This window comes from Clupea harengus, chromosome 13 (genome assembly GCF_900700415.2).
Source record: "Clupea harengus chromosome 13, Ch_v2.0.2, whole genome shotgun sequence".
Taxonomy (NCBI): domain Eukaryota; kingdom Metazoa; phylum Chordata; class Actinopteri; order Clupeiformes; family Clupeidae; genus Clupea; species Clupea harengus.
The window spans coordinates 26,299,996-26,312,537 of record NC_045164.1 but is presented as its reverse complement, the minus strand read 5'-3'; the positions used below and the strand labels follow the sequence as shown (position 1 = coordinate 26,312,537).

General features: G+C 46.8%; 1 protein-coding gene across 1 annotated transcript in view; it reads left to right on the top strand.

The window, feature by feature from the left end:
- Positions 1-4,039: 4,039 nt before the first annotated feature.
- The window catches only part of camk2g2 (calcium/calmodulin-dependent protein kinase (CaM kinase) II gamma 2), an 85,808-nt gene continuing 77,305 nt past the window's right edge, over positions 4,040-12,542 (top strand). Inside the window, exons 1-2 of the mRNA XM_042709640.1 lie at positions 4,040-4,378; positions 5,423-5,517. Coding sequence (XP_042565574.1) covers positions 4,314-4,378; positions 5,423-5,517 — 160 coding nt within the window. The 5' untranslated portion in view covers positions 4,040-4,313. The remainder of the gene's footprint in view (positions 4,379-5,422; positions 5,518-12,542) is intronic.

The following is a 12,542-nucleotide window of genomic DNA, read 5'->3' as shown; positions in this document are numbered from 1 at the left end:
ATAATAACAGATACAGGTATAATAACAGGTATAATAACAGATACAGGTATAATAACAGGTATAATAACAGATACAGGTATATTAACAGGTACGGGTATAATAACAGGTACAGAATGGAGAGTTCTGAAAACAGCCCTTAGCCTACATTGAGGTGGGCCGGTGAAAACGGAGCTTTTTGAAAACGATGACGACACGCCCTCAACTTCATCCAATCACATTTCATTCTCCATGAACGCTTCAGGCTTAGCTCCGCCCTCCAAAGCCTCCACCACATCCTCAGTGGCAATGAATAGAAAATCTATTTTTGATTATCAGCCAATTTGTTCTACTTCTACGAGGAGGATGTAATCTATCGGAACCGTAAGCGGCCCAAGCCTGTTCTGGGTCTGTGTGTGTGTGATATAAATGCTTGCATCTTTAAGGAGGGTAGCCTACTTCACTGGGGGAAATTCTGTTTGCCCAAACCATGTTTTGCTGATGTTGGGAAATAAACGATCCATAGGAGTTATCTCGTCTCCTGGTGTCAAATGCTTTGATAATAATCTGGCCATCGCTTGCAGTGCAGGCTACGCAAGAAATGTCAACTTCTCTCTGTGTCGTTTCTATTCAATAAAGGTAGATAGAACAAAACTGTAAGTGATTATACAGCCCCCCCCCCCCTCCCCCTTCACACACACACACACCACCATACAAGTAATACTTCAATAGATGGGTCCTTCCTTCCAGTGACAGAAAGTTCTGGAGAGAGAAAGAGAGAGAGAGACAGCCAACTCCTCATGCTGGATGACTCACACAGGAATGACTGTTCAGTTTGGCACTCGACCTGAATTGCTTCACTCTGCCTCGCTCGCTCGCTCGCTCGCTGTGTGAGTCTCATAAGCAATAGAGAGTGCTCCAAAACACAGCCCTTAACATCTGCCACATTACGAGACACAAAGCAGTGCATAATATGACCGCTGCAGAAAGGGAGGGAATGTGAGCGAAAAAAGTGCTGAAATAGGTGAAATAAATATATTTTCGTTCCAAGAAAAGTGTGTTATCTTGATTGAACAACACACTCAAAAGTTTGTTTTATATCTTATTCTGAGAGGAAATTTAAGGAACTTTAGTTTGTGGATGTGGTGGTGGCAGTAGGCTGCCTGTGAGTTGAACGTTCTGCGGTTTTGAGAGCTGTCTAGAGAATATGAGGACGGGTGTGTGACCTTGTAACAGATATATTCTTGTGCTACAAGCACACACAAGCATACGAGCAACAATATGAACTTCATTGTATAACTGTACTTGGCAAGCAGCAATCACCGGGGTCCAAACAGAATGTGCAAATTGTGCTGCAACAGGTGAAAGAGGACCATTTGAATTTTCTAAATGTTACCGTGGATTTAAAGACAAGGTGAATTATGAAGATAGACCAAACCATGTTAGAGGAACAGAGGAAGCCATGTTGTAGCTTATTGTAGTGACATCTTGCGGCTAATTTGTTTGAAATTGGGTAAATAGCTTCTATATGCCAACATGAATGAGCCTACAAAATGTCATTAAGATTGGCAATTAACACAGGCATGTATTGGCTGCTGAATTTTGATTGGTTGTTGACGGCCATTTTGTTGAGCTAGCCAAATGGAACTAATGTAGTCAACTATAAGCATACCCAATTTCAAATTTTAGCTTAAGCAGTTCTTGAGAGATTTGAATTTGTCAGTTGCAACAAAATGTCACAAAAATGGGCGTGTGTCCAAAGAACATTATAGTGATGCAGATGTCTAATTTTCGCACCAGATATTGGCTGGTGAAGTACTCGATTTTTGACTTATTCGCTAGGTGGCGACACAATCACAAATGATTGATAACGCGCTTGGGTAAAGCACCTCCTAAAGATAGCTTGCCATTAAATTAAATCATTTTTGGCAAAACGGTTTTCGAGTTATTGCCCAAAAAGTGCTTTGGACCCTACCCCACCTCAGGGGGTGTTAGCACCCAGGGCTAGCTGAGGGCTACAGAGACCGTAGGACATAAACCTTATATTTTGTATCCGACATGCAGGACTAGAAGCATACCAAGATTCATGTGAATTGGTGAAGTCTGAGTAGATGAAATCGTCGACCACAAATTGCTGGGGGGGGGAAGCAGAAGAAGGCGAAAAAAAAACGTTGACAAACACGACATGACCGCCCACCCGCCCGCCTGCCTGCGTGTGGAGGAAGTATCGTTCTGACTCGGGCCTATCCGCGGTTCTCCCTCCTTCACTGTAGATAGTGATGAGGTCGGAACTGCGGCTTGCCTGTGTTAAAACCAGCGGGCTTGTGGTGTGTAGAGCATGCAGAGGACATGAAGAGGCACTCTGTGGTCAAGTGTTTGTCAGGGAACTGTGCTTTAGCAAAAAATACGTATGGTTATGTGTTTTAGAAAATGGAGGTTTGCCGACAACGCCCAAAGCCGATCTAAATGTATGTAATGGAGTTTTCTTCTATGTTTTTGTCAAAATTTGAACCTGTATGGAACTATTAAAGAACACATCAGTTATTTTCAAGACTTCTGTGTGCTCCCCTACGGCTTACTGCAAAGCAACAGCTCAAGCTCAGAGACTGAGAAGTGTGTGAGAAGTCTCTTCGTGGTGAGACAGAGGAGAGATAAGGAGGAAATTATCCAGACCATTCCCGTAAAAACTGATTTTCTACAGAGAACCATGTCCTATTTAAGAACCCTTTTCCTTAAGGAGCCACCAAAACGATTCTGAAAACAAATTTCTATCTGGAAGTTCTAGAAAGATCCTCAAAGAGAGTACTACTACCATGTGACTGCTCTATCTGCCAACTGAAACACCACAGCCCTACACACACACACACACACACACACACACATGCAAACACACACACACACACACACATACACACACATGCAAACAACTGCCACAATTAATACCAAGGCACCTCTGCACTGCTCTAATTAGGCTTTCATATCAGCCAGCCTCCCTGTAATTATGGCCAAGAACTCTCTGCGTCTGTATTCACCGCAAACACTCCTTAATCACTGTTACTCTCCACACGGCTGCTCAAGGAAGGCACGGCACCACACAGACACACACACACACACACACACACACACACGACTGCTCAGGGAAGGCACGCCACCACACAGACACAAGGCATATCGACAAGAAAACGCGGGGAAGGGCTGACAAGCTTGCTCACGCCTCTCTTCTCTTACATGCAAGGTGCATTTAATTTGTCTCTCAAAGGCCCGCGCACGCACGCACACACACACACACACACGAAAAACAAAACATATTTTCATACCTTTTGAAAGCGATAAGTGACACTTGAATCTCACCACTCAGTGCACTTTCTCTTTCCCTGACACACATAGAAACACACACAAATACAGAGTGCACGAACAACTGGTCAAAAGCAGACGTGTTTGGCACCTATAGGAACAGGCTCCTTAAGCAGGACCTGTTAAACTGCACTGCAGATGGGAGGAAGTGTGTGAAGTCAAAAGATTCAATCAGATTGTTTACAAAGTGAGTAGATATTCCAATCTCAAGGACACGAATAATGCAATCTGTCCACAATCAAGAGGCTATTACACTGGACAACCATGCAAGACGTTTTTACAAAGGTGTCAACCCACTCCCTGTGCGGATAAGGAATTTGTGTATGCACAGGTGGAGTGAGCCTTTGAATGGCTGTGCCTTGGCCCAGAAGTAAGGCCTAGCATTGAATAAACCAAGGTGACCATGTCTGGATCACAAAAATGAATTGGTGATCATCAAACATCGGAGACGAAAATCTTGTTTTAATTATAACATGATGCCACTTAACATTCATGGCTGTTTTATGCATTTGTGAGAAGAACATAACATTGGCTACACCAATGAATGAAGCAAGATGTTTTCATACAGTAAAGGAAATAACAACGAAATCGAAAGAAAAACATGCTTTTACACCATGTAACTGTTCTGAATGTGATGGAATTGCGCCACCCTCCTTTGGCTTGCCACTGTGCGGGAGAACCGTGTTGACTCAACGGTGCCAACCTTTTCGACACCCCTTCGGTCGCAGTGCCAATGCAGCAGCACCAGATCTCTTGCTACGCGTCTTGCTTTCCATCTCCTCTCTCGACACCAGGGAGAAAATCTCGCGTTGCTGTGCGCTCTCTCTCTCTCTCTCACTCACTACTACCACCACCCCTCATCTCCCCCTCCCTTTCCTCTGTCTCACTCGCTCCCTCGCCTTTTGAGTAGACGCGATCTCCTCCCGAAACCTGAGCGAGGCAGACACCAAAAACGAGAGGCGATCTCTCTTTCACTGCACAACATGGCTACTATTGTAACCTGCACAAGGTTCACAGACGAATATCAGCTATATGAAGAACTCGGAAAGTGAGTAACAATGCTGGTGGTGTTGTTGAGAGGACTGTTTCCTTTCCCTCGCCGCTTCATATCTCATTGTGCCAGTGTAGCTGAACGTTGACAATGCAGAGTAGGTTTTGCATGTCAAAAAGCCAAGTAAAAAAAAACTAGCGGGTAAGAGGCTCGTGTTTGCCCAGCTGTAGGTTGCATACCTTACATTCAGGTGTATATTTCGTTTGTTTCGTTCTCAAACGCCATTAACATGGGTTAAGACAGCTCTCGGCTGGGAGAGCACGCATGTGAACATCTTGGTTGCTAGCTGGCTATGAATATTTCCTCATGTCAGATAGACTGCTCATAAATCGCCATCTAAGTGAACGCTGAACAAACTGGTCACATAGGCTTATATTATGGCACATCAAAGAGTACATTGAAACTTTTAGCTGTAATATTGGTAAGGCATGTGACAGTCGCCACGCCAGAAGGAATGGCTTGCTGCATACTTGTGTAATAGCTGTGTCATACTCGGGAAATGTAGCAGTTTGTGTATTGTTCAGCATCACTCTCGTGTCACAGCGAAGCCAGCTTGTGAGCTAGCGCTTTGCAACATTTGTTACCTACCTTAAATGCTCGGTGGCCAGATGTGTCGGCTCTTTCTTGAAATATTAAAAAAAGCTTTAAAATCACATTAATCTGTGTAAATATCTATTGCACACGAGGATTGCGGTGCTGTAAAATCAATATATATTGTTATGGTTTGACCCTTGGGTGAAAGATATCAGTCTAAGCGTGTTCACAGTGTTGCTTTTAATTGTTAAGCTTCCTGTCAAAGGCGTGTGTCACGGCCATCAAAACCACCCCGTGCTTATCAGTGCGTGTATTTCCGTTGTAATTCACCCCAAGTGTTGGTAGTAGCCTATCATTTTAATAGCGTTGTATTTTAAAGTTTTATAGCCGTCCTGCTTTATATAGCCAATGTCTTTTACTAGTGCACATTATTGTAGTGTTGCAATTTTTTGTTTGCCACTGAACAGATAGCGCTCACATTTTAATAGATTTGCCTCCCCAAAACAGGGGTGCCTTTTCTGTGGTTCGACGATGTGTCAAGAAATCCACCGGACAGGAATATGCTGCAAAAATAATAAATACGAAAAAACTGTCTGCCCGAGGTAAGTCTTTTCAAGTCTTGGTATGCGAATGAATGTTTTCATGACTCTTGTTCACCTGAGCCAACCGATAACAAAGCGTGATTGTCGTCACTTTGAATTCCCAATGCAATAAGCAACTTTGCAAACTGTACGACCATGTCATGTTTGTAGCATCTTTCAGCGGCAGCATATGCTGCAAATCTGAAGGAGTTAGTGCTTACAAGCCCCAAGCTTTCAAAAAAAGCTGTAGTTCGCTCACAGCTCAGACAAGGCATGTTGTCTCAAAACTTGTATTCCTGTTAAACTTGTATTCCCGTTGACGTTGTTCCAGTTGGGGGTTTCTCCCACCAAAACAAACACACCACTGAGTCGTCCATACAAGATGTGTCAGTGGCCACAAAACGTGCACCTATCCACCTCATGAAAGCCTTAGTTCATCTCTGCTTACTCCTGTCATTCTGTGCTTGTCCCTCAAGGGAAACTAGCCAGTCTGTCTGTTTACTACGCGCGGTTGTCAAGGATAACTGTAACATGTCCGGTGTGTCTCCGAGGAAGGCAATGGCGTTCTGAGGGATCTGGCCATCCTTCGGCCTGCTCAAGTCCAAGCTGGTGCAGTGGTGATGCTCTCATCAGGCCTGCCAGAATCTAGCCTACTTCTGACATGATGCAAACGCAAATAACTTTCTTGAGTTATGAAAACACAAACATTGCTTTGCTTTTGTTTTGTGTTGTGGAATATCTTTTTCCAAAAAGGGCTTCTTTACCAAGCTCTTGTTTTCAGTTTTGTCTCTGTTGCTTGTGGGGGCTGATATCAACCAAAAACGAACTGTGTCGCCCACTGTGTCGAAATGAAGCTGGCCTAAATGAATCAGTCCGACTGCTATGACAGTGTTAGGTTAAGTGCTACATACTGTTTGCTTGGGGTTCAAACCAAGGCCTGGAGTGGCTCCTCTGATGTCATTGGGCTGAGCCCTTTCTGGAGTGAGTGTTGTGTTGTGTTGTGTTGTGTTGTGTTTTTTGTCCCTCCTTCCTCGTCACACTCGAGTGTGGATCTCGTCTGCGCTAATTAAGCCTGGGTCAGGAAGGACGGGGATACGTGAGACTAATTTTGCCGCTCCCGCCACCGGAGGAAAACAAAAAGCACCGGATCTATTCCTGGAAAGTGGACACTCTGTGTACCTGTACCTGTACCAGCAGTATCGAGTTTTGGACGGTGGGATGGGCCTGGGTGGAAGAGGGCATCTTTTTAAAGCACTTGACATTGATAGAGATGGTTATTAATTAGATTCCTGCCCCCCCCCCCCCCCCCACCTCTCTTCTGCTTTCGCCACTTTAATTTGCTGTCCCTTAAGCCATCCGTGTGTTCGTCATCTGTGAGAGAGCACCCAAGCTGGACATTCTCAGCCTTCCGTGAAGGTCAATAGATGACAGTGTGTTCCTTGGAACCCTCTCTCACACACTTAACTGGAACGTGTCAGTCTTAAGGTTACCATAGCGCCACTGTTGTTGTGGCTTGTTTGCTTTGCTTTGTATTTGATATGCGATACTAGATTTCGTAACCTTTTCTAGTTGCAAAGACTTGCAGGTATAAGAACTGTAAATGTCTCTTGTAACAAGTGCTTGGTAGTTTATGTCACCGTATATCGTGTCTTAGAGCTTAGTAAATCAGTCCCAGTTCAGTCACAGAGAGCACTGGGACCTTTCAGTGGGGTATTTCTTATGAGCTCAAGCGGTCCAAGAGTTGACTGTGCTGCAGCTAAATTAAAGCATGTTTTGTGTGTGTGTGCCTGTGATCCCTGTGGATGGCTATAAAACAAAGACTTTATTTAAAAGATCAGTTAAAAAAGGTAATTAGATTCCCCCCCACCCCCTCCCCTCTCAAGTTGGCAGCTTTGGCAGGGTTCCTGTCAAGTAACCTGGCAACTGTTTTCTTGAAACTGTTCATCACATTGGCTGGCACTGAATACAAAAAAAACCCTAAAGTGTCCCATTCATCTGGCGTGGCCGCGGAGAAGAGCCAGGAGAAGAGCCAGGGCCCCATCGCTCTAAATCTCTCCTGACCATTATGTCCAGTGGCCTTAATCAAAGCTGAAAGCCCCTCGGACATGCCAGTGTGGTCTACACAAACACAAACCGCAATTATCCGTCTCTCATCCTCGAAGCCCACGCTGATGTCTGTAAAAGGGCAGTCCTTTCATTGCCTGGGGTTTTGCTTTTATATGTTATTAAATTATATACATCAAACGAAATGGTGAAAGAAGGCTGTTGAGACATTTGTGCATGCTTGGGCCGTGTAGACAATATTGGATGTGACAAATGCTGAATCCACTCGCTTTGGGCGGTCAGGCTAACCCATAGACATTTACTGTTGTTCGGTGACATTGTAGGAGTCTACGGTTGATCAATCAGGCTCAGACTTGCCAGTTAAGGCCGTTTTTTGTAAACACAGAGGAGGTCTTTATAAACAAGAGTCAGGTGATAATGGGTGATCAATGAGACAATGTGACCATGCCCCCCCCCCCCTCCTCCAGATTGACACTGATACACAGGATTTATGACATCAGTCCAAGATGGCAAGGGTTTTCCCATGGATTAGATCAGTGTTCATTCTCTGGGGGTCTGGCACTGTAATGACTAGGGATGGATGGATGGCGTTTCACAAAGTGAGAGAGAGAGAGAGAGAGAGAGAGAGAGAGAGAGAGAGAGAGAGAGAGAGAGAGAGAGAGAGAGAGAGAGAGACCCATCCATTCACGCTCAACCTGGCAGAGTTGGCGTAGTACCTCATTTCCACACAGAACTTTTTGATGGCTGTAGTAGTTTATGCCCTTGACGGTTGTAGTAGTATATGCGCTTGTCCTGTTTGTACAGAAGCGTCTAATTTGACAGCGCTACACACGTTTGTGGTAGTTACACGTTCTTCTTCTTCTTCTTTTGTCTTTTAATGGTCGTCAGCAAACAGCTTTTAGGTGTATTAGCGCCACCTTCTGGCAGCAGTAGCACGTTACTAACTACCAGGCGCCGTTAAAAACAAGAGAAGATATACGTAGACAAAACGACAGTTGCACTCAATCACTCAATGACAGCGGCCAGTGTCATTGAGTGACTTGGAGAGACTCCGTCCCTAGTAATGAGTGTCTCTGATCAGGAGCCTCTGGGCTGATTAGTCCATCACGAGAAGGCCACTGTCATCCACTTGTGCTGTTCGCTAAGACCTGCTACTCCACAATCCTAGCAATCCATTACCTCTCCCCCTTCGTCTTAGTCTTTCTCACCATCCATCTCTGTCTTTCTCTGCCTCTCTCTCTCTTTCTCTCTCCCTCGCTCTCCCTCTCTCTCTCTCTCTCTCTCTCTCTCTCTCTCTCTCTCTCTGCCTCTCTCTGTCTTTCTCTGCCTCTCTCTCTCTTTCTCTCTCCCTCGCTCTCTCTCTCCCCCCACGTGTTTCACGCATCCTCTTTTTCACTGTACTGTTTGTGGTTCCCCGGTGCATATCCTTGGCTGCTGCTGCGTCTGCATATGGTCCTGCATAATTCTGTATAAGGCGTGCGTGGTCTTATGGAAATCAACTGTCCCGAGTCAGGTCAGCCCAGCCCAGCCCAGCCCAGCCCAGCCCAGCAGAGCAGAACAGAGCAGAGCAGAGCCGAGCCGCCTACCATCAGTTGTGCCGCGCCACGCCGCGCTCCCGTTCCGCTCAGTTCCATCTCCAGAGAGGCGGCAGCGCCATGCTGCGGTGACTCCCACTCAGCCTCTTCTGTGCTGGGCTGCATTCTGGGAGTAGAGCCTCTCTCCTGGTGCATTCTGGGCCAGCGGTGGTGTGGTTCCCACATTGATTCAGTTTTCCTTAAATATCTGCATGGAAAACAATGAGCATGCTTTTATCATAGGGTACGCTCATGGGTGAAGACTTAACATATGTAGGTTTACACACACACACACACACACACACACACACACACACACACATACATATATATTGTTCCTCTCTCTCTCTCTGAGGCTTTGGATGATGTCAGGGAGGTAGGAGGGAGCCACATTGCTGAATAATTGACGCAGGCAGCCTGTGTGTGTGTGTGTGTGTGTGTGTGTGTGTGTGTTTGTGTGTGTGTAGCCTGTGTGTATGTGTAGCTTGTGTGTTTGTGTGTTGGCTCCAAATGGAAAAAGGGACAAGGGCCTCGTTCCCTCAAGCCCGCTCTTTTTTTTTTTTTTCCCTCCTTTTGAATCATGTCAGTCTGTCTGTCTGTCTGTCTGTCTGTCTGTCTGTCTGTCTGTCTGTCTCTGTCTGTCTGTCTCTGTCTGTCTGTCTGTCTGTCTCCTCTATCACCCCATCCTCCGCCCTTCTCTTTCCTCTCCTCATTTCTGATCATCTGTGGCGGCGTGGCTCAGCACCTGTTATCTGCGCTCTGGAAGGCTTCCTCTCCGTGTGCTGGAGGCCCATTGGTGGAGGCTCTCCGTGCGCTGGAAGCCCATTGGTGGAGGCTCTCTGGAGGCCCATTGGTGGAGGCTCTCCGTGCGCTGCAAGCCCATTGGTGGAGGCTCTCCGTGCGCTGCGTGCCCATTGGTGGAGGCTCTCCGTGCGCTGCGTGCCCATTGGTGGAGGCTCTTTGTGCGCTCGAGGCCCATTGGTGGAGGCTTGATAAACGTGGCAGTGCTGGCGTGGTGAATCTTTAATGGAACAAACTGTGAATATTTAATGAACTTCAGCTCTCTCCCTCTCTCCATTTCTTTCTCATTCTCCCTCCCTCCCTCCCTCCCTCCCTCTATGTGTGTATGTGTGTGAGCATACATGCATTTGTGTGTGTGTGTGTGTGTGTGTGTGTGTGTGCGAGCATGCATGCATTTGTGTGTGTGTGTGTGTGTGTGCGAGCATGCATGCATTTGTGTGTGTGTGTGTGTGTGTGTGTGTGTGTGTGTGTGTGTGTGCGAGCATGCATGCATTTGTGTGTGTGTGTGTGTGTGTGTGTGTGTGTGTGTGTGTGTGTGTGTGTGTGTGTGTGTGTGGTGTGTGTGTGTGTGTGTGTGTGTGGTGGCTGTTTGTTACCTTGAGTAGTTGTTCATGCACATTAGCCAAGCCTCCATACTTTCCATCAGCAGCTAGTCTCAGTGTTCCGGTTGGTTCCGTAGGAGCACAGGACACAGGACTGAGTGGAACCCTGGAGGGCAGGGTGGATGTTCCGGTTGGTTCCGTAGGAGCACAGGACACCGTACTGAGTGGAACCCTGGATGGCTCCGCACAACGATGAACCTTTTTCACTTTGCATCCTCCTGTGTACATTCCTTCATCTTCCTTCTCCTCCCCCTTCCACCATAGAACACACACTCCTCTTGTTTTCTTGTGTTTTGCTCAAAGAAAGACAGACAGACACATTTCCCTCCTGTGGAAATCAGAGAGTTGTAGAGATGTTCATCCCCATTCACAGCAGCCTGACATAGACTATGACTATAGAGTGAAGGCATAGTGTGGCCCAATCAGTGAGAGCGCTTAAAGGGGAATGGATGTTTAACATGGGGCTGGTGCCGGGGCTGCTTGTACCTGCCATCCTCCATCTTTGAGGCAAGTCCAAACCCTTGCCCCGATGCATGTCAAAATGCCCCAAGTCCAAGGGTTGAGACGGCTGCCTTTTTGAAAAACCCTGACCCTACCATGAAGGATACACGAGTCCAGAAGTGATTGTGTGCCTGGAAAGGGTGTGCGCATGCTCTGAGTACTGCAACAGCTTTACTGGCTTGCTTCCTGTTTTTCACATGAAAGCGATTCCTATTCTCTAGTCAGCCTGCGGCGGATGTCACGGTTCCTCTGTTTGGTGATGGTCACTCCGATAAGAGAGGAACACAATGAACTGTCATGGCCATGCCACACAAACACACCCGCCCCGCATAGACCCCCCACCACCTCGGGGCTATTATCTACGAGAGAAGCTCCAGGGTCCTTTGAGCTGAAACTAGGCATGGTTCCAGTGAAGGGCAGTGTTCTGATCAGGCACTGAGCAGAGCAGTCTTCTTCTAAGGCCCCCGTCCAGTGGAAGAGCTCCTCCTTTAGCTGAGTCATAATGGAGTGATTGGTGAGGTCATAATGGAGTGATTGGTGAGGTCATAATGGAGTGATTGGTGAGGTCATAATGGAGTGATTGGTGAGTCATAATGGAGTGATTGGTGAGGTCATAATGGAGTGATTGGTGAGGTCATAATGGAGTGATTGGTGAGGTCATAATGGAGTGATTGGTGAGGCTCTGTTCATTTCTCACTCTTCTAATTCAATACTGGTGTTTTGTTTTGAATGCAAAAAAACAATGTGTTGCCGTGCAGGAGGTGACAGCTTGGGGAGTTATGGATTTCTACGGGCGAAAGATTGAGACGGGGGTGGTGGGGGGGGGGGGGGGGGGGGGGGGGGGGGGGGGGGGGGGGGGGGAGGTCTCCTTATGAGGTTTTCATTTGGTCTGGAAATTGATTGAGCGCTTGGTATCACTGTGGCAGTCTGTCAGCGCAGGCCCTCCCGGAGAAGTGCAATATCTGCCAGCTAATGGAATAAATACAGGAGCGGAGATCGGGATAGCGCGTCTATTGCACCACCTAAACCAAGCGAGATTGCTTCAGTTTTTTCTGTGCCCCAAGGACGTGTTTGACTCTAATGGCCCCCCGTGTGGATGTTTGTGTGTGTGTGTGTGTGTGTGTGTGTGTGTGTGTGTGTGTGTGTGTGTGGGGGGGTCGCTGGTGTGGGTTTGCATTGCTCTGCTCTTTCCTCAATGTGTTTGTTAGGTTGTTACCCTGAGTATGGCTTCTTTGATGAGAATTTTTGAACTGTGTGTTTGCCTGGTGGTATTGTGTGTGTGTGTGTGTGTGTGTGTGTGTGTGTGTAAATAGTGCGGTGTGAAAGCAGTGCACTGAGGGTCAGGTCTTGAGGAGGCTGTTGAGGTGAGATTGCTGAAGTACACTCTAAAGGCTGCTGTAGGCTTTAGGTGGGTTGGGGAGTGTGTGTGTGTGTGTGGGAGTAGCTATCATGCTTACAGCAATGCTGGAACTAGGCAGGCTTTTTACTCTGCTTCTCTCTCTCT